The sequence below is a fragment of the Meleagris gallopavo genome, chromosome 21 (assembly GCF_000146605.3).
Source record: "Meleagris gallopavo isolate NT-WF06-2002-E0010 breed Aviagen turkey brand Nicholas breeding stock chromosome 21, Turkey_5.1, whole genome shotgun sequence".
In the NCBI taxonomy this organism is placed as follows: Eukaryota; Metazoa; Chordata; class Aves; order Galliformes; family Phasianidae; genus Meleagris; species Meleagris gallopavo.
This window is the reverse complement of record NC_015031.2, coordinates 5,188,550-5,209,983: the sequence shown is the minus strand read 5'-3', so window position 1 is coordinate 5,209,983 and position 21,434 is coordinate 5,188,550. Positions and strand designations below refer to the sequence as shown.

The window sequence follows — 21,434 nt, the reverse complement described above, 5'->3', positions numbered from 1 at the left end:
CGTCCCGGAAGGGCACCGTGAGCCGCCGTTGTCGCCTTCCCGTCTGCAGCTGCGGCTCCGGACTGAGCGGGGAGCACATCTCCGAGGAGGGGCACTGCTGGATCGGGGTGGACATCAGTCGCGCCATGCTGGGTGAGCGTCCCGCCGCACCCCTCTCTCTGCAGGGAGCGCCGCGGGCGTGCGCTTAGCGCTGCGCTCCCTGCACAGATGTGGCTGTGGAGAGGGAGGTCGAAGGAGATCTGCTCCTCGCGGATATGGGCGATGGCATTCCCTTCAGGCCTGGCACGTTTGATGGCTGCATCAGGTGAGTCTGAGCACCTGCACGAGCTCTCCTAATAGTCTGCATAACAGCTGCCTTCTGCAGTGTGCACGGTGTGCTTGTCTTGTGTGACGAGCACTGCTGGCATGAGCAGTGTGCAGCTCTGGGGGCTGACTGTTTGTGGCAGTGAATCAGGAGGATGATTGGACTAAATAAATTACAGGTGGTGTACTTTCAGGTGAGTTGAGATGTGCACCAAAGCATTTCAGTACTGTTGATCGAGGGACTGGCCTCACAGCTGAGCAGAGGTTTGATGGTTGGTTTGGGGGTGAATGCCTGGAGGAAATAAACGCTTTTGTTAGAGAATGCTTCTTAAAGGTACTGGGAAGAAGCAGGGGCTCTCTGTCACCAAGCTTCGTGCTCTCTTTGGGGTTGCTCTGGCAAAACCTGTGTGGCTACTTAGGGGCTTTGTTAGGGCCATGACAATCACTGTATTATCTGAACACATGGCGTAGAGGAGAGGTCTGGTGTTTCTGTTGCTTGAGTAACTGCTGTACCAGGTTGCTCACGGCATGACTTAGTGAGTCCCTGTAGTGGCTTTACCACAAAGCAAGGCAAGGTTATATGGAGAAAAATAAATAATTTTCTTTCAAGCCAAGCACGTTCTCAGTGCTAAAAAAAAACGCTCAGAGGGAGGTAGGAAGCTCTGCTGAAGAATTGATGGTTCAGTGTCCTGCAGGTCTTTATTTCTTTTGCAGTATTTCTGCAGTGCAGTGGCTTTGTAATGCTGACAAGAAATCACATAGTCCTCCAAAACGCCTTTATCGGTTCTTTTCAACTCTTTATACTGCCTTGGTAAGTGTTATGCTCTCTTGGTCAGCCCTCTGCCTATTTTGGTATCTCCACCGGTGCCTTGTAGCAAGACTTCAAGTAACTGAAATGTAGGATTAACTACAGCACCCATTCCTTGACTGCTTCCCTGTCTGCACAGTGCCTGTGTTTCTGCAGTTCCTGCTGCTAGCCCTGTGCCTTGCTGTGCTCTGGTGACTCCAGCTCTGCCATCTGAGCTGCTCTCCTGGGAAAGTTCTCCAGGAGGCTTCCTGGCGATTGTGGATTGGGCAGTAAGAGGGGAAGCCTGCTCTAAGTCATGGTTGTGACTGACCTTGTTTCCCGTAGGCCCGAGGATCCCGAGCTGTACTGCAGCTGTACCCTGAGAACTCAGAGCAGGTACAGCAGAAAAGCTACATGCATGTTTAAGGCTCAGGATGCATTATGTTCTCCTGCATTGGGTTTTTGTCTGTGTCCTTCCTCCCACCTGTAAAGCTCTGTAAGAACTAGAGGGGGAAAAAAAAAAAACAAACAAAAAAAACAGTAAGGAGAATGCCCTACATCCTTTCCCCTGTTCACAGTTGGTCTTGGGCTGAGCCTTAAAATCCAAGAAATTGGCAGAATGATGTGATCTACAGCTGCTGTGCTGTGTGTTCCTTTGTGTGATGGGTTTGAAGACTGAGCTGTAGTCATCAATGCTGTAGTGTAATTTCCCAAGGCTGGAAAATCCCTTCCTCTATCTCTCTCTGAGAGTCTTGATCTTCCAGTTAACCCAAGGTAGGCAGAGGAGCAGGGAGAACTAAGGAAATGCTGCAGACTTTTGTCTGGATCCTACTGCAGAGCTGAGGGCTTGGGACAGGGTTTAATGGGAGCAGGGTTGACTTCTCTTTGGCACACACAGTCAGCTGTGTCTGACCACAGAGGGCTGGGCATCATTGGTGGTGACTGCTAAATAAATGTCTTTTGTTCGTGCTCCTTTTTCAGCTGGAGCTCATCACGGCCCAAGCCATGAGAGCTGGCTTTACTGGTGGAATGGTCGTAGATTACCCCAACAGTGCCAAAGCTAAAAAGTGAGTTCTGTGTCTTTGTGTATGGGCACATGTGTGGTGAAGCATAGCTTCAGCAGCTGTTATTGTAAGCTATGCTCCTTTCTCCCAGGATACAGTCCTGGGCAGAGATGACAGGTTGGATCTGACTGTGTTATAAAAGCTGATGGCCTTGCTTCAGAACTGGGAATCGCGTGTTGACTCCTAGCTTTGCACTCCTTACTCTTGTTCTTTCAGGTTCTTCCTTTGTCTCTTTGTTGGGGCATCTGGCACGTTACCAAAGGTAAGGAACTCAGCCAAGCAGCAGAAATGGCTGCCGGCTGATGTGGAAGAGCTGTGGGTGGGGGGCAGCCCCACGTATGCAGATACAGCTTTATTCATGTTTCTTTGCCACAATTTCTGGGAGATCAACTTGCTCCTGCCACAGTCTTTTTCCTGGCAAAGCACTGCTCCCCATAATTAAATGGCAGTGACCATTGGCTCTGTCTTCTCCAGATGAAAGGTCTCTGTTTTGTTTTTCAGGGCCTCGGTGCTGAGTGTGCTGATGGAGAAGAGATACATCAGGCAAAATTCACCAATGAGAGGTATTGTTTGCTTAGTGAAGTTGTCCCCAAGCGTCAGGGAGTGTAAGCACTCAGTTTTGCTGGCTGAGGACTGTGGTGCTGCTGTGCATGAAGCAGCTGGAGGGAGGGGATGGGGGCACTGGGGTGGTTCTCTGCAACCCAGATGGGCACTGCTCTGTCATGCTGAAGGGCACGACAATGCCCTTCAGGAAATGAGCAGGACAAGCTGCTTTGACTAGAGAGCTTTGCAGTGCTGTCAGGGAGCTGTCCTTGATGCTCACTGTGAAATTGCAGCTGAGCAATTAGTTGGAGGTGCACTTCTGTCTGGCGCTCAGTGCTGTAGCATAGGCCGTTGATGGTGGGAGGGAGGTTGTTTACAGTGTTGGCTTATGCCAAGCATTGCTTTTTTTGGTGGGAAGGCTGTGTCTGGAGTCTTATATTCCATTCCTTCCTCAGTGATTTTTTTGTTGTGATTGATAGCAGTTGCTTGGGTGGTTTTTCCTTCTGGAAAGGTCTCCTCCCATGGTAGCGTTGCAAGGAGGAGCACCTCTTGCAGCCAGTGGGAAGAGACAGAGAACAAAAAACAGAGGAAAGTCGTCGTGGTTGCCAGGAGCTGGTGGCTGTCATGTTTTCCTGCCTCTTACACTGCGGTGCTCTGCTCACTCAGTCCAGACGGTATCTCATCTTGTAAGGCTGTAGCAAAGCTGACAACTTCTTAGGAAGTTGGGGCCTTTGCTACATTCAGAGGAGGGCAGACAAGGGTGCATGTCAGGTATCAGATACAGCAGAGGGGAGTGCTGGCCTGCTGCAGCTCTGAAGAGTAGGTGTCTCTTTGCTCAGAGCCAGGACTGGTGGCAGCCTCCCTCCTGCAGTAGTGCCTGGGCTTAGACTGTGTGGCCACACCTTGCTGTTTCTGAGTGGAAATCCTCCAGAGCACAGAAGTATGCCCCCACTCCAGTTCCTCCCTAGCTGCTGTTTGCTCTCTTTGTAGGATACGATTCAGAAATGCCAAGGGCAAGTCTGTGAAGAAAAGCCGGGACTGGATTCTTGAGAAGAAAGAACGCAGACGACGACAGGGCAAGTAAGTTCAGCTGGGTCCTGCTTCAGTTGAGGCTAACTGTGCTGGCTTGGCTTGCTGTCATCCACTTAGACTCCTGCCATGATCTACTTTCCCTTCCTGTCCCAGAGCGGCCTGTGGATCACACTGAATTGCTCTTCTCTTTTCTCCCCAGGGAAGTGCGGGCAGACACAAAATACACAGGTCGGAAGCGCCGCCCTCAGTTCTGAATTGCTGTGGACATTGCTGACGTGGAAGATTGTGTGTTGGCCTCATCAGTGAGCCTCTTGTGGATGGCCCCAGTGGGCTTCCTACGCCTGGGACTTGCAGGAGCCACGGTGACCTGTCTCAACAACTGTAGACTGGCTCAGGTGCAGCCAAACTGCTAACTACAAAGCTTCCAACTGTTCTCTTCGTGAAGGGAGAGCAGCACAGTGTTCTGGCCACTTGGAGTCTGCCATAACTTATGGCTTATCTTCCCAACAGGGCAGTGAGCCATCTGGAACTTCAGGCAAGCCCAGAGCATTATATGCAGACTTTTCTCTAAACAACTCTCGGTCAACAAGTTGAAAGAGTTGCTGGTCTCCTGTGTCATGTCTGCAGGGGAGTGCTGAGGTGGGAAACAGTAGCTGGTTCCCTGCCAGCTTCCCCTCTGTGTGCAAGGAGGTAGCCAGGCAGTATTAGAGGTGTGTGTTTCATGAGTGCAGATCTTCTGGGCAGGTGGGCACAACTGTTATTTGAGCTATCCTGTGGTGATTCCTCTTGCATGTTCTTCACATCAGCCCCCCATCTGTGTTACTGCTCTGAGGGTGTTGGAGTCTCCCCACCCCAGTCCTTGCTTCCTGTCACTTCCACCCTGCCCCTTTAACAGAGGTGCCAGTCAGAGCTCTACAGTTACAAATGTTTATTCTACATAAAAATTCCACAAAATGGGAAGCTGTTTTGCACCCAAAGCTTTTGGGAGAAGAAAGGCAGGCCAGCAGAGTGGGAAAGGGAGGAAAGGGTGAAGGAGATAAGAGGCAACAATACAGTGTCATCCAGCCCAGTGAGACAGAGCAAGCCAGGGTCAAGATCCACATAGAAAACAAGGACACTTAGCTCACAGTACAGCAACAGTACAACTCCACAGGAGGCTTGGAAAGCCTTCAAGTACGTTACTTACTAAAAAAAAATAATAAAACAAAACAACTGAAAAAAAACCAAAACAATCCTCAGTTCAAGTGCAAGCTGTGTGTGCCCCACACTGCTCGTAAAATACTGCATTGACATGCTCCCAGCGCTGGAAGGGCAGGTGGCACTTGGAACAGAGGTGGTGGAACCCAAAGGACAAGTGGGCTGAGGTTGGAGGTTAGAAAGAAAAAGTGAAATGTTTCCCCAAAGCACAACCACACTGTTGGTGATTTGGTCTGTACATGCAATGACAGGCAGGTAAAAAGGAACTGAACGGGGCTTCCCGTAGTGCAGGGGTAATTATTGCACCAAAACACCCTCCCCTCACAGTGAGGGCAGTGCGAGACAGCCTGCGGGGCAGCGATGGCAGTGTGCTCCTCTGCCTCCCTCATGTCAGAGCCTGCAGCCACTGCTGCCTGCACAGACCTAGTGAAGTGCCAGTGGCAGAATCACGGCTTTGCTGCTGAAAGTGGCAGCACTCACAAGGAACACTTGTTCCAGCACTATTCTGGGCCTTGTGCCTTTACTGGGGCAGGCTGCAGCCCTGATGTCATGTGAGCTTGTGCCACAGGAACCACTTGTTGGAAGAAAAGTATCCCCTTGTGCTAGCAGTGGGCATTGCTATGGGGAGAGCCTGAGATGAACTTTCTTGCCTGCCTGCCTAGGAGCAGTGCTACCAGCAGTAGTGTTATTGCTTCCCATGGGGGGCCTGGTGCTCTCCCTCCCTCAATACGGCATTGTGCAAACTGCAGGAGCAGGCACTTGCACAATGGGGGCACGTCAGCCCCAGCTCTGTCCCCCATAGCCAGACATGCCCACAAAGCAAGGGCTGTGCCCATGCCCAACTGCCACGTTGGAGGGGAGCTTCACACCCTGCTAGCAATCCCAGTGCCCCAGACCCTCGTGCCCATGCAGGCTGCAGCACTGGAGCTCACACCAGTCACCACAGGAATGTGAAAGAAGGGGGCTCCAATCTTGGATGGTCTGACAGCCACAGCTGCTGGGAGCTTGGGCTGGGTGGCACGAGGGGCCAAGCTGGACATGCTCCCCATCAGCAGCCAAACGCAAGCAGGGGCCACGTGGTAGAACAGGGAGCGCTGCATCCTAGCTGTGGCCAATGGTCTGTACCCTCCATCTGAGAGCACGCTGTGCAAGGCTGGTGCCAGCACTGCAGCACCAGACAGGATGGAGCTGGGTGGGAGCAGGGCTCAGCTCCAGCAAGGCCTACCCTCACCCTGCCTCGTAGCTCGAGCCCCTCAGCCCCTTGTGGAATGTGGAGGCTGGGTGCACTCGTCTGGACCTGGTTGGAGTGGGGAAAGAGCATTCTGCCTGCAGCTGTGTGTGCTGCCACAGTGCCCCTTTTCTGCTATCAGTGCCTGGGCTCACATCCAACCTCTGCCCCAGTGCATGACTGCAAGCTTGGCACCAGGCACCTGCCCTGCTCAGGCTCCTCCATGGTGCTTTGGCACTTTGTGAGCAAGCCACAGCACTGCAGTCCCCTGAGGAACTCAAGGGCAGAGCCCTGCAACCATCCTGAGGCAGGAGCACAGGGACGACAGTTCGGTGGCAATGCAGGCCTCTCTGCTGCAGCAGTCTCAGGTCACCTGCAGCAGGCAGCACACGGCTGCAACCCACTTGTTGGTGTGGGTGTCTCACTGGGTGAGGTGAGGTGAGGTGAGGTGAAGGGCAGGCAGTAGGGCACTGTCCCAGGAGAAAGTGGCAAGCAGATGCTAAGATGTGGCGGAGTTGGAAGGAGCAGTCAGGCATTGCCCTACTCAGGAGTTGGTGGCACAGAGGAGGAGGAAGAGGAGGAGAAGGAAGGCTGCTGCTCCTAGTTTGTGGGGGTGGATGCAACAAGGGCTGCTTCCTGGGACTGTGACAGGAGCAAGCCCTCCTGCCTCCAACCCTCAGCCCAAGGGCACTATGTGGAGGCACAGCGCTGGCCACAGCCTGGCTCCTAGCGAGCACCACCAGGGCTGTGGGTGTCAGAGCTATCCCCAAACACTGACAACCAGAGCCCAGGCCTGGGGGTGGTAAAAGCCGGGTCACTGTGCGCCAGAGCTGAGTAAAGAACAAGGAAGATGTGGAGCAGGGCAAGTAGCCAGTGAAACTCACTGCCCTTAAAGTCCCTGTGACCTTTTGCTCTGCCAGCCCGGTGCTGGGCTGCAGCACTGAGCCCATGCAGCTGTCCCCATCCCCAGGCTTCAGCAATGGACCCGAGCAGCAGCTCTTCACCCCATGCTGCTCCATTGGGCAGGGCAGGAACAGAACCACCCACCATGCAGCACCCACTGGCAGCAGCAGCACACCCAGCAGCAGCACCGGGCACCTGCAGCAGGGCAGCAGGGATGGAGGGCCTGGCAGAGCACAGCCCTGGGAAGCGCCCTGTAGGAAAAGCAGCCTAATGAAAGTGGTTTGCAAGCACAGATGCGGCTGACAGACATGAGAGCTTTGGCCAGAGGTGACGGGAAAAACTGGGGGGAGGCTGACTGGGCTCTGTGTTCCTGAGGAGCCTGTAACACCCTATGCTGGTCTCATCTCTGGGTGTCACCGACAGGCTCCTGGCCCGGCACAGTGCCCAACGGTACCTCTGTTCCCCCACTCCCGACAGCCTCCCAGGCCAAGCAGTGATGAGAGCTTGGGTTGCCCCAAAGGTCCCCCTCACACCCATCACCGTCCCCTGCACCCCATCTGCGCCCCGGGGCCGGCGCTCCCTCCACATAGATGCACCGCACCGCACACACAGCATCACAAACAACCATGCATTAGAAACTGAAATGCTGCTGGGGGGCTCCGGGGCTGCGTGGTTCGCTCCGGCCCCACAACACGCGCGGCTCCGTCCGTCACACACAAGCAGTCCTGTCAGGGGAGTCTAGCCGAAAATGCCGCCGAAGGTGGAGGCAATGACGATACCCAGGATCACACAGCAGATAATGATCATGATCTTCTTCTGCTCGGGTGTCCCGGCACCGAAAGAGAGAGAGGGGAGAGGGGGCCGTGAGTGCTGGGGGCTGGGGCCTGCCCTACTCCCCAGGCTCTGACCAGCAGCACAGGGCCTGACCCTCCTTCAGCTTGGGGAACAGGACAGTGCTTGGGGTCAGAGCTCTACCACCTTTCTCCAGCATCTCCTCGTCCTTTAGGCCCACAGCCAGCCCGGCCCTCGGATCCACTCTGTCCTTTTTCCTCCCCTCATGTGGCAGCCCTGCCCCACAGCCTCCCTCCCAGTGCTACCTGCCCGTGTCTGGGTGCTCAGCCCTGGCCTGCCAGCCTCCCCGTGCTGCCACTCACCCGTCTGGCTTTGCTCTGGTACTTCACCGCTTTTTTGGTGTCGGACACAGCTCGCTCCACGTAGTCCACAGAGTGTTCCACGTTGTACTCGATGCGGTCGATCATCTCACCCTGCAGAGCAGGGACAGAGCCCACCCGCTGTAAGCTCCTTTCTTCCCCGCTGCTCCCTGGCACCATGGAGCCATCACCCTGCCCATCTCCGGCCCTGTGAAGGAGAGAGAGACCGTCACCCACCTGCTGCAGGCACACGGGCAGCGGGCACCCCGGGCAGCCCTGGGGTGGGGGCTCAGACTGAAGAGTGCATTGACATTGTGCTGTACACCAGAGAAGCAGGAGGGATAGAGGACAAGAGCCACGTGCAGCACCATGTGGGATGCTCACAAAGCCACAAGCATGCAGGGATGACTGCTCAGATCTGCACAAGTGCCCTGCAGAACAGCAGAGTCTCCTGGAGCGAGGCTGGTGAGTTGGAGCACCGGGTCCTGCAGGATTCTGCCCTGGGATCTGGGGACATGCTCCCCAGCCGACCCACACCCTTCAGCCCCTGCAGGTGTCAATGATGCGCTTTCCAGGGACAAGGTGGGGCTTGAACCCCAACATCCTCCCCATGGCACAGAGCTGGGGGTCATGACCAGCAGATTTACAATGCTCTTTTCCCATCTTAATTGTTTCCTGCACCCACCAGTGCCATGTCTGGGGCAGAGCAGCAGCTGCCAACATGTGGTGCTCCTCTGCTCCCTGCCTCCCTTGTGCCACAGCTCAGAGCCCCCGACCCTGTGGGACAATGAAAGGCGTTGGCACAATCTGGTGGTCACAGCAAGGCAAGTGCTCTGCACAGCAGCCCACTGCACAGCTCCGTGCCTTTGCATCTCCCAGAGAAGGCAGGTGAGGGCTGGTAGTGCCCCTTCCCACACAGGTACTGCACAGCATCCTTGGGTCCTGCAGTCCCTGCAGACCTGCAGGGCTGCGGGGTGCCAGTATGGATACTGGCAGCACATAAGGTCAGAATGGTCATGGTGTCCTGTGTCACCCAAAGGGCACTCCTTGTCTGTACGTACCATGGGGGACTCACTGTCCATGGGCCTCATGGGGAACCAGGATGTAGTGGGGACAGGCAGGGTTTCCAGCAGTGGTTACAAGGCACAGGGATCCCAAAGTAATAGCAATGTGGGGACACAGGACCTGGCAGCTCTGAACAAGGTGAGGGTGGCTCTGCACAGACTGACACTCTGCTCACACTGGGGCCGGTTAGGGGGGACAGAAGATAAAAAGACTCTCCTCTTGGAAGCAGATGGCACTGGCCCTGTGACCTGCCCTGGGAACCTGGCCTGGCCTAGCTCAGCAGATCCAGCCCGATGCCCTGCAGAAATCAGGGGAGAGCTGTAGAGATGGAGAGGGTCGGGTGTGCCATGGGCAGGATGCACAGACACCTCCACCCTCACCCCATGTCCTTGGGCCTGCCCCAGTGCCACACGAGAGCCACAGACATGCAGAGTGCAGCCATGCAGAGCCGAGCATGCAGCACTGGCGAAGGCCAGGCGAGGCTTTACCTGCACCGATGTTTCCTCAGGCCGCGACAGCATGGCGGGCAAGAAGGGGGGTGAGCAGAGACACAGAAATGTGGGCCTGGGGCTCACCAGGCTCTGCAGTGGGGCCCAGTCCCACACAGGTCCCCCAGTGCCAGTGCCCAGCTCCAGGGACAAGGACTGGTCTGCAGTCAGATGTCGGACACCCGCTGCCCTCCTACGCCACCCCCCCACCTCCCGCCCCAAGCACAGAATCCCACTATCCCCGCAGCACCACCCAGCAGGGGGCTGCATGGGGAAAGTGTGCCCATGGGCTGCCCCACGCTGCCTACCCCTGTGCCCTCTGTGTCCCGGCTCTGTTCCCCTCCAGCCCTGGAGTGAGCTGGCCCTGAGCCATGGCCGTCCCTACCTGGCTCTCCACCAGCATGGCCATGTCCATGAACATGTCATGCAGCTCTCGGATGCTGTTCTCCAGTTTGATGATCTCACTGTGTCGCGTCTCGATCTCGTTCAGAGCCTGCTTGGTGATGTTGGAATCCATAATGATCTGCGGGGAGACAAGGCCAGCGTGCAGCTCAGCGCAGCCCCTCAATGCTGGGATGGGACACCAGGAGGCGCAAAGGGAGGGCTGGGAAGGAGTGCACCTACTGGGACGGACAGGAAGGCGCAGCCAGGCCCCAGCAGCACTCTGCATGTGCCCACATCCCCATTGCAGGGCAGTGCTTGAGGCAGGGACAGGGACTGGTGCGGCTGCAGGCTGGCAGCAAGGCTGACCTGCGGTACTTACCCCAGAGGAGAAGATGGCCGGGTTGCCACTCTCCAGCATGTCCTCTAGCTCCTCGCTGGTGGTGGTCCTGCCAGCTGCAAGCAACACACAGGAGTCAGAGGGAGTTACTGCCCTGGCTACAGCCCCAGCTGCCCTAGACAGGGCTCTGTTGGCTCCAGCCATCCCCAAGGAGCAGAGTTGAGCTCCCTGAGCACAGAGGGCAGTGACGGGATGGAGAGAGCAACCCAAGAGAAGGACAGACTGCAGGGACGCCCTGGCCTGGCAAGCCCACGAGGACAGCCAGCTCCACCCGCACACCAGTGCTGTACCCCTGGCTGGAGCTCTCCAGGATCCCAAACCCTACACACTGAGGGGAGAACAGGAATGCATCCCAGCTCGTCTGAAACCAACAGAAAGATTGCAAGGAAGGGCTGAGGTCTGGCTTGGCACACCCCACCACACACTACCCACGGGCTCCCTTAGAAGGTATGAAAAGGGACAGCAACGTTCTCTGGTATGAGTCCAGGGCATCTCTGAACCTCTGAATAGGGCCAGTCCCAGCTGCAAACCCCTCCACTGCAGCACAACCAAGGAGATGGTGGCAATGTGGGACTGGACACAGCACTGCAGTGAGGGATGGGAGAAGGTTGCTGACCCAGGGGACTTCATGTGCACTGCTCTGCCAGTGCTGGGAACGCATGCCCAGTGAGCGGCGGGCTCTGGAGTAAAGGCTGTTCATTAGCAGTTCATGCTCTCAGCTCTGATTCCCCACTGAACAAATGGGTTTATGTCCACAGCCGGGCCAGGAACGTGTGGCCTCCTCCCCAGTGGCAACCCCCAAAGCAGGGGCTTCCCGTGGGCTTTCTTAGCCATATGCTAAATGTGGATGGATGAGAAGGGCAGCAGGAAGGGAAATGCTGCCCTGTAAACACCCTCTGTGATGTGGGGCTTTGGAGGTAGCACAAGGCAGCCATCCCTGGGATGAGCAGCATGCCGTGAGCTCACAGCACAGATCTGTGTCAGCACAGATGTCAGCACCTGCAGGAGCTGACACACACTCTCCATCCTGCTTCCCACTAATGCCAAGCGCTCGCTGAGCCTTGTGTCAGTCCCTCTTCCACTCAGACAGCATAAACATTTGTTATCACTACACATCACACAGAGGAACAATGTGCACAGTGAAACCTCCTGGCTTTCCACAAGACCTGCCCATACCCACAAGCACCCACATTCACAGGCATGATGACTTTCCCACCCCTCAGGTGACCCTGCACGAACCCCTTCAGCCCTATCTTGTTGTTCAAGGTGGGTTTGAAGGGAAGAGGCACTGACTTATTAGAAAAAAAACAAAAAACAAAACAAAAAAAATTGCCAATTAGCAAAGTCTGTGGAAAGACTGTTTGCAAGAGTGGACAGTGATAGGACAAGGGGGAATGGTTTTAAACTGGGACAGGGGGAGGCTTAGGTTAGGAGGAAGTCTTTCACTCTGACGGTGGTGGTGCACTGGAACAGGCTGCCCAAGGGGGTTGTGGATGCTCCATCCCTGCAAGCATTCAAGGCCAGGTTGGATGTGGCTCTGGGCAGCCTGGTCTGCTGATTGGCAACCCTGCACACAGCAGGGGGTTGGAACTGGATGAGCACTGTGCTCCTTTGCAACCCAGGCCATTCTATGATTCCATGATCTGCTCACCCTGACTCGGTGCTTATTTCCCTAGTTATGATGGCAGCTCTTCTTTGGCGGGAGATGACCCATTTCTCTAAAGCTAACCAGGTGCCACCAATTCCCCAGAGCAAGCAATGGTCTCTCGGTTACATGGGGGGTCTCAGTGAGATCTCAGTGCCACAGCTGCTGCAGCCTCAGAGGTGTCACCTGGGGCCCACCTGCAGGGAGAGGACACCACTGCTGCTCAGGGCCATCACATCAACAGGGTCAACTGTCGGGTCCTGCATTTTTTGGTCACAACCCCAGGCAAACCTACAGGCTTGGGGAGGAGTGTCTGGAAAGCTGCCTGATGGAAAAGGACCTTGGTGTAATGATGGATAGTGGGCTGAATATGAGCCAGCAGTGTGCCTAGGTGGCCAAGAAGGCCAATGGCATCCTGGCTTGTATCAGGAATGGTGTGGTGAGCAGGACCAGGGAAGTCATCCTGCCGCTGTAGGCCTCACCTCGAGTTGTGTGTTCAGTTTTGGGCACCTCAGTACAGAAAAGACATGGAGGTGCTGGAGCAGGTCCAAAGAAGGGCAACAAGACTTATGAAGGGCTTGGAAAATATGGCCTACGAGGAGAGACTGAAGGAACTGGGGCTGTTTAGTCTGAGGAAAAGGAGGCTGAGGGGAGACCTTATTGCTCTCTGCCAGTATCTGAAAGGTGCTTACAGCAGAGTGGGGCTGGTCTCTTCTCACTGATGACAGGACGAGGGGAAATGGCCTCAAGTTGCACCAGGATAAGTTTAGGTTGGATATCAGGAAATACTCCTTTACAGAAAGAGTTGTTAAGCACTGGAATAGGCTCCCCAGGGAGGAGGTTGAGTCACCATCCCTGAATGTGTTTAAAAATCATGTGGATGTGGTGCTCAGGGACATGATATAGTGGTGGGTTGTTAGAGTTAAGGTAGCATAGTTAGGTTGCGGTTGGACGTGATGATCTTTAATGTCATTTCCAACCTGAGCAATTCTGTGATTCGATGATTCTATGGTCACAATGCTGCGACAGGGCTGCTTTGAGGGGAACACTGTGGCAGAGTGCCCGAGTCTCAAGAGCTTAGTTTTCTCCCATTACTTACATCGGCACACGTGCAACAGAAGCCCTCTGAGAGAGAGCAGCTCTCTGCCTTTCTTAACCTGAGCAGCTGAATAAGCACCAACCGTGGCATTAAGCTGCAAACCCTCAGGATAACGGTGGCCATCCCCACTGCCCGCAGCCCCGCTGTGCTCCTGCCAGAGCCCAGCAGCCAGTGCAGCACACAGCCCCGTTTACTCACTGATCTCCAGCTGCCGCTGGATCCTGCCCTTGCAGCGCTCCCGGTAGTCGGTCTGCGTGGCGTTGTATTCAGACATCACCTCCACAAACTTGCGTGACAGCGTCGAGTGCTGCAGAGGGAAAAGCAACAGAGGGGGTCACCGCCTCCAGCCGCCCGCACACCGCCTGCAGGCCAGGCTGCCCCGGCCACGTCAAGGATGCACAATTTGCAGACTCAGCACAGTGCCCCGTGCCAACCCCGTGGCCAGCACACAGCAGCACTGAGCTGGAAGCCCAGCACCGCCTGCTCACCTCCCAGCTGCTCCTGCAGCACGTGGGTCTGACAGCACCGCAGTGATCTGTCAGAAGCAACAGAGAATGTGCTGGTAAGGGAGCAGGGCCAGCGCATCTGACAGACAAAACATCACTGAACTGGTTTTGAACCAGGCTGTCCTCGCTGGGAGCGGGCAGTGAGCTGGCAGCCCCCCCAGGTGCGCTGCCCAAGCCCTCCTGCTCATGAGGCACAGGCAGGGGCACCTGGACATGGCCAGAGAGTGTGGCTGGACCAGGGCCTGCCTGTGATGGAGGTCACACTGTACTCTGCAGCCTCCACACAGCACTGCCCCCCTTCAGGAACCTCAGTGGCAGCAGAGCCTTCAAAAATCGTAATGGAACCATAGCATGTGGTTTGGTTGGGTTGGAAGGGATCTGAAAGACCCCCAGCCCTATCCGTGCTGTGGGCTGGGTGCCTCCAGCTCAGGCTGCTCAGGGCCCATCCACGGCCTGAGGCACCTCCAGGGATGGGGCACCCACAGCTCTCGGCAGCAGTACAGCTCCTCACTGCTCTCTGAGTGAAGAATTTCTTCCTTTTATCTCATCTCAATTTCCCCTCTTTTAGTGTAAATCTGTTACCCCTTGCCCTAACATGCAGAGGAGAGCTGCAGTGAGCTCTCCTCTCTTCTCCAGGCAGAACACCCCCAGCTCCCTCAGCCCGGCTCCACAGCAGAGGTGCTCCAGCCCTCTGAGCACCCTCGTGCCCTCCTCTGGACCCGCTCCAACAGCCCCACGTCTTTCTTGTGCTGGGGGCCCCAGGCCTGGGCGCAGGACTCCAGGTGGGGCCTCACGAGGGCAGAGCAGACGGGGACAGTCCCCTCCCTGCCCGCTGCCACCCCTCTGCTGATGCAGCCCAGGCTGCTGGCGGCTTTCCGGGCTGCACGCTGCTGGCTCAGCTCAGCTTTCCCTCCTCCAGAACCCCAAGTCCTTCTCTGCAGGGCTGCTCTCACTCCATTAATACCCCAGTACACATTGATATTTGGGATTGCCCCCACCCAGGTGCAGAACCTCCTGGTCCCTCTGAATGCCATCCCTTCCTTCTGTTGTATCAGCTGCACCACTCAGCTCACCGTTGTGCACAAACTGTTGGGAGTGCACACAATCTCTCTGTCCATATCTCCACTGAACGTATTGAACAGTTCTAGTCCTAATGCAGACCCCTGAGGGATGTCACTTGTCCTGGACAACACTTTAGCCACCAAATAGCGTGTCCCTGTGTATCCAATTTGGAGACAAAGATGTTCTGTGGGACTGTACCAAAAGCAATGCACAAGTCAACACAGATGACACTGGTTGCTTTCCCTTCTCTACCAGTGCTGCCACTCTGCCATAGAAGATCATCAAGTTAGCTAGGTGTGATGTGCCCTCCGTGAAGCTCTGCTGGTGATCTCCCTTCTGTATATCTTAAAATAAGACAGGAGTCTGTGCCAGGAGCACTCTGTGATCCAGCTGCCAGCAAACATGAGCACAGCCAGCAGCCCTGAGGCTGTCCCAGAAGGGCTAGGGTACAGCACCCCACGCACGCTACCTCCAAACCCTCCCGCCTCTTCAATTAGCTCTTTCTCCAGCATGCCAGAAATGGAGTTTCCAGAGTCAAGTATGGTGCACAACCTAGCAGCACACTCACAGGGCACCTGCAAGCAGGAGCTAGCTGATGGCCAGCAAAGCAGCCATCAGCATCAGCCCTGCAGCCCGCCTGTGCAGCCAGGAACAGGGAGCAACAGGAACCAAAACAGACATGGAAAAGTGGCAGAGGGAGAAAGGAGAGGAGAGGATGGAAAAGATGGGAAAATCCAGCATGGATGAGAAAGCATCTAAGGAGAAAAAAAATTGAGAGTGACTGACGTGATGAAGGAACTCTTCCAAGCGTTTCCCCTGCAACTTTCGGGTCCACTAGCACAGCCCACCCTCACAGCAGTTCACCACCACAGAGAGATGCACCCCAGGGCTGTGCCTGAGCAGGAGGGAACCTCAGAGCCCATATGTGGGGAGGACTGGGGCAACACGGCATCTCCCCACACTGCAGCTCCCAGCAGGCCCAATGCACACAGCTCCTCGTGCTCCTGCCACGCGTCCACGTGTCCTGAGCCAATGCAGCCCTTACCCCTGGGCACGGCACTGGAAACATCTTCAGACACATTTGCCTTTGCTTCACAGCTATTCTCAGCAAGCAGCAGCTCGGTATTTATGGCAGAGCCTCAGGCTCAGGCAGTCTTATTCCTCCTCTGCTGGCAAATCTCCCACGGAAGCCCAGGGCAGCTCCCACGTCAGCAGGCAGCCTCTGCTCCAGGTGCCATAGCATGGTTGGAGTGGCTGCCATCACCCCCAGCTCATGGCTCAGAACCCCACACAACTGCCACGCACGGTCCAAGAGACTCTTGTTCTGCCTTCTCAAAATGGTCTTCCTAAAATCCAGCTCATCCTGCTGAAAGCTTTCAACAGACGCTGCTCCGAAGCCAGATATCGCCTTGGGTGCTGAATGACACTCCTTGCTGCTCAGCAGCATAGTGTACCCTCTCTCTTTTACTTGAGAAGTTATTTAACTCAGTGTTTATTTCGTCAGATTGTTATTTTATGTTCCCACAGGCATCCTACATGTCTACAGAATGCATCTGATTTTCAAGGAACATGGAGTTTCATGAAAACGGGTTAGAAAAGGCATTTTAAACGGCTTTTAGTCATTAAATGAAAGCCACCTGAACATCCAGAGTAAATAAAAGCACATCACAATGGATCTTGAATTTGAAACAAATTCATTAAACAGAAAATATTAACTGGAGTTCCGAAATGGAGCTGTTTCAGCTAAAGTCAGGTGAGGGTCAGGGTGGGTATGAGGGAAATCCTCTCAGAAGGAAGGGTGAAGCATTGGCACAGGCTGCCCGGGGGGGTGGTGACCGTCCCTGCAGGTGTTTAAGGAAAGGGCAGATGTGGCACTGAGGGACGTGGTCAGCGGGCAACGCTGGTGAAAGGTGGGCGCTGGACTGGATGATGTCAGGTCTTTCCCAGCCTCTATGATCCTGTGCTTGTCCTTGAGTGTTTCCATCATTAAGAGACATTTCTGAAGTGCTCATCCTGGGGGGCTCCTGTGGGACAGCCCAGCTCCCACCTTCTGGGCAAATACTTCCTCCAGCTACGCAAACCGAGTGCAGAACCAATTAAAGCAAAAGCTATTCTGAATAACAAGCACTGACATTTGGAAGAACATAAATGCCAGTGTTCGCTCCATTATGAATTCGATATTACTTTCATACTTAAAAGTCCATAATCTTAATGCCTGGCCACTCCTGATTTACAGCCTGCTAACGGGGAATCAGCTCCTTGTTTCACTCAGAGGTTTGCTCATAGCGCAAAGCAGTGAAGCCCTCACTGCAGAAATACCTACACAACGACTGCACTTCATGTACCAGACATCTAAATCAGATCTCCAGATCAACCTGTCCTGACTCCCATGCACAAATGCGCCTTTCAGAAGAAGGATGGCTTCCTTGGGCTTCATTCTAGACAGATCAGAGCATGCTGCTGAACGTATGGCAGGAAAAGAGTTTAAAAGTGACAATTTTGACACCTTTGGAGGTTTAGACATTGCAAAATTTTCCTCACAGACCAGTGATTTAAAATTAGTTTCAATCTGGTTCCCAACAATTTCTTTGACTCCAGACAGCACAGCCAAGTGAAGGTGAGCCTGGCCACACAGACAGTGATGTGAACTCTGGCAACACTCAATACAGCTGGCGATAAGCAAACACATGGGACCAGACAGGATGCATCTGAATGTGGAACTGACCAATTCACTGCAAATTGGTTCTATGACATCTTCTGTAGACAAAGGTGAGTGCAAGTCACCAAGAGGACTGACAAAAGGCAAACGTGACACCAATCTTTCAGGAGGAGGATGTGGGAAACCCATGCCTGCTCATCTTTGAGTCACTGCCAAAGTCACTGAATACAGAATTATCATAGAATCATCACAGAACAGTTTGAGTTGGAAGGGACCCCTAAAGGCCATCAGGTCCCACTCTCTGCAGTGCACAGGGACACCCACAGCTCCATCAGTGCTCAGACCCCCTGCAGCCTGACCTTGGGTGTTTGCAGGGACGGGGCATCACCGCCTTTCTGGGCAACCTGTGCAGTGCCCCACTGCCCTTATTGTAAACAAAAATGGAAATGGCCAGCATGAATATTCCAGGGGTGAATCATGCTGTACCAATCCGATTGTGTTCTCCAATGGTATGAGCAGCTGTGCAGATGAGGGAAGGTCAGGGAACAGTGTGCACACCCTGAGTTTCAGGCCTTTGATGAGATGCGGGCTGGATAATGCAGAGGGAAAACTGGACTGCTAGACAAAAAGGGTTGTGAACAGCGATACTAAGTCCAAACAGATTTCGAGGTGACCAAGACGATCTGGGCTGGAGCAGAGGATGAACGAGGACAGGCTGAGAGAGGCTGGAGGGACAAAGCTGAAGGGATCTTATTGCTGACTACAGCAACCTAATGGGAGGTGAGAAGCCAGAGCCAGACTCATGCTGGAGGCGCAGAGTAGTGGGACAACAGGTGGTGGACCAAGCAGGGATACTGGCAATTGGAAATTTCCCATAGGAAATCTGACAGGGATTAGGGGCAGTGGAGGGGTGGAAATCATTACAAAGATGATCAAGCACTGGACTAGGGCCCAGAGGAGCCACGAGCCTGGTGCCCATAATGTGTCCATCTTCACAGACAGTGAGAATGCAGACCAACAAGGCCATGAGCAGCCTGGTATGGCACTGCTCCAAGGCAGAGGCTGTGGTCCCCACCCACTGAACACACTGTGATCCCTCTTCAGGGCCTCATCCACGTGTCAGACTTCCAGTTGGGCTTTTGGCTTGTTGTTGGATGGCCAAACCCAAGCACCAGGACTCAGAAGAGCAAGAAGAGGTAAGAGATGGCCCAAATTTCCTCTGTCCCTACTAAGGAATGAAGAGAGATGGCAGCTCAGAGGTCCTAGCTCTGCTGCTGTTCCTTCGCCTGAAAATGACCTTTGGGGATGGTCCCTGGGGCTGTGCAGCCACAGCAGAGCTGTGCCACAACTCCTATACAAGCAGGAGAGATGACACACAGAGGGGCTTGCTGCCATCCTGCTTTGCTGCACACTCTGCACAATGCTTTGCTTTGGCTTTGCTATGTGCATGGCCCAGCACCTGGCATTCCCACTTGCTTCTGACACACATTTGAAGCATTTCTCTTGCACTCATTCTACATAGCATTGCTTGTCCACTGCCTCAGGCTCAGTCTCCCTCACCTGTGTGGGGTTATGATCATGCAGGACTCCGTGCTGGCAGCAGCCTCTGCAGAGGAGAATTACTAATGTCACCATGGTATTGATTAGGGGCTGACTGCAACACGGGGGAGCAGACTGTGCAAAAGGCTTTCTATGCTGAAAAGGAATAAAAACAATCAAATTCTTCTGGCTTCTCCACAAAGTGTTTTGAGAAAATAAGATTCCTGGTGAGCTATATTTGTGGGTAAAACCCCCATGAGAGTGAAGCTGCTTGCATCCCCCACTCATGGGAACTGAAGAATAATGCTGGCAGCTGCTATTTGCATTATCAGTTTAATGGCTTGATAAAACAAGACCTTTGCTGCAGAACAAGGCCTCATTTCTCTGCTCTGAGATGTCTTGTTTTTGTTCACATCTGCCAGTGTGTTCACCAAGGACAAAGCACCAGAGCCTGCCCTGAAGAAAGGGAGAAGCAAAAGCCGAAGAAGCACTGCCAGAGCAATGGCCCCATTCTGCAAAGGGTTTTCTCATTGAAGGCCCACTAGTAGATTGGCCAACCCACAACAGAGACTGTGTAGCATCACCAAGCAGTGAAGCAGTAGATCACAGAACCACAGAATCATTAAGGTGTTCAGCCTGCAGAAAAGAAGGCTGCAGGGTGACCTCATTGCAGACTTTTAGTACCTAAAGGGAGCCTACAAACAGGAGGGAAATCAACTCTTTGGAAGGGTAGATAACTGCAGGATGAGGGGAAATAGTTTTAAGTCAAGGGAGGGGAGATTTAGGTCGGATGTCAGGGGGAAGTTCTTTACTATGAGAGTGGTGAGGTGGTGGAACAGCTGCCCAGAGAGGCTGTGGATGTCCCGTCCATCCCTGGAGGTGTTCAAGGCCAGGTTGGATGGGGCCCTGGGCAGCCTGGGCTGGTATTGAATGTGGAGGTTGGTGGTCCTGTGTGTGGCAGGGGGGTTGGAGATTCATGATCCTTGAGGTTCCTTCCAATCTAGGCCATTCTGTGATTCTGTGATCATCTAGTTCCCACCATGCCCACTGAACACATCCCTCAGTGCCACATCTCTGTGGCTCTGGAACACCTCCACACTTCCTGAGCTTCATTATAAGGATGTTGTGGGAGACAGTGTAAAAAAGGGTGCTGAAGTTGAGGTACATGACAGTTCTTGACAATATTTCTTGTCTGAGGTGGTGGGAGGGGATGTATTCAGAATTATGTGATATTTCAGCCCAAGAAGGGACTTCACTAGGTCATGCAGCCCAACATCAAGTTCAAAGCAGGATCAGTGACTCCCAGTTACCAGTGTGTGTTACTGGACCTACAGAACCCCATGTCCCTCAGTCCCCATCTCTCATAAAGCCAACACGCTCCATCTCCCTTGACAAGACCAGAAATGAGAGCAGCACACGTGCCTGTCAAAACTGAGCAGCCACGGGACATACCTGGAGGAAAAGGTACAGCCTTAATACCCAAGTCTCATTAACAAAACCCAATTTAGCTTGTTAATCTCACATAACACACCCAATTCTTACAGAACAACTTTGCCTCATTCCCCCAAAAAAGCCATGAGAACGCCCCCCAGGGCAGAGACTCACCTGAGTTTTCCTTATCCTCAGGTCGGCAGATGACCTGTTCAGTCCTTCCTCTTGTTCGATACTCTGCTCAATACCTGGTTGGGTAGAAAAACACGGATTATTTCAGGCTGATTAGAGAAGAAAAAGAGATTGTTTGCCAAAGAGATTTTAGAAATGGATGCAATGCTTGGCTCTGATCTCAGAGCTTTCCCATACCCAAACAAAAAGGAGTACAGGGCTGCCCTCCTGCTGTGCAAGAGGAGGGAACCCAGAGCTGAAACACCTCTGCAAAACATCAAAGCTTGAGACTTCTTCTGGGATCCCACAAATAGCAGCCGCACAGGGATGGCCCGGCAGCACCACAGAGTTGTCCTTTTCATTTTGCTAAAAACCCTGGAAGAAAGCTCCTGCCAGCATTTCCCTGCCATTTCATCAGCAGTCGGCCTTCTTCAGCATTTGTCATCAGTCGTTCCCTGTTCCCAAGGAACGGTATTGGCAAACACTGTACATTTACAATAATTAATAAAGTCACATTTTCCCAAGAAGCCAGTAATTAGAATTAGCCACTGCATGAGCAATATCTCTCCTAAAGGAGAGTCAATCCACTGTGAGCAGATGGTGGTGTTTTTTTTTCATCAGTCCTGACTGTTTCCTTCCAATGATCACACTGGCCACAAGGTGGAGTGGGACAAGGCACAAGGACCTACAGAGAAGAAACACTGTACTGATGAGTCTTTTCTGGAAGGGAAGTGGAACCAGAGTCTGCCCTGCCATTCTTTGGGCTCTTAAAGCTCCTTA

The 21,434-nt window shown here is 53.9% G+C and overlaps 3 protein-coding genes across 3 annotated transcripts in view; 2 read left to right on the top strand and 1 right to left on the bottom strand.

The window, feature by feature from the left end:
• The window catches only part of BUD23 (BUD23 rRNA methyltransferase and ribosome maturation factor), a 13,254-nt gene extending 8,919 nt beyond the window's left edge, over positions 1 to 4,335 (top strand). The window contains exons 2-10 of the mRNA XM_010721931.3: positions 2 to 132; positions 208 to 304; positions 1,018 to 1,114; positions 1,436 to 1,486; positions 2,072 to 2,157; positions 2,371 to 2,416; positions 2,656 to 2,717; positions 3,688 to 3,777; positions 3,929 to 4,335. Of these exons, the coding sequence (XP_010720233.2) occupies positions 2 to 132; positions 208 to 304; positions 1,018 to 1,114; positions 1,436 to 1,486; positions 2,072 to 2,157; positions 2,371 to 2,416; positions 2,656 to 2,717; positions 3,688 to 3,777; positions 3,929 to 3,983 (715 nt within the window). The 3' untranslated portion in view covers positions 3,984 to 4,335. The remainder of the gene's footprint in view (position 1; positions 133 to 207; positions 305 to 1,017; positions 1,115 to 1,435; positions 1,487 to 2,071; positions 2,158 to 2,370; positions 2,417 to 2,655; positions 2,718 to 3,687; positions 3,778 to 3,928) is intronic.
• Positions 4,336 to 4,642: 307 nt separating this feature from the next.
• LOC100544574 (syntaxin-1A) lies at positions 4,643 to 20,757 on the bottom strand. The gene is made up of 6 exons (XM_010721929.3): positions 20,658 to 20,757; positions 13,485 to 13,593; positions 10,525 to 10,598; positions 10,147 to 10,284; positions 8,212 to 8,322; positions 4,643 to 7,873 (listed from the first exon to the last, which is right to left on the bottom strand). Exons 2-6 carry the CDS (start codon positions 13,558 to 13,560, stop codon positions 7,796 to 7,798), a joined length of 477 nt encoding a protein of 158 aa, XP_010720231.2. The 5' UTR covers positions 13,561 to 13,593; positions 20,658 to 20,757; the 3' UTR covers positions 4,643 to 7,795.
• The window catches only part of LOC116217362, a 3,880-nt gene continuing 966 nt past the window's right edge, over positions 18,521 to 21,434 (top strand). The window contains exons 1-2 of the mRNA XM_031556489.1: positions 18,521 to 18,550; positions 18,618 to 18,709. Coding sequence (XP_031412349.1) covers positions 18,521 to 18,550; positions 18,618 to 18,709 — 122 coding nt within the window. The remainder of the gene's footprint in view (positions 18,551 to 18,617; positions 18,710 to 21,434) is intronic.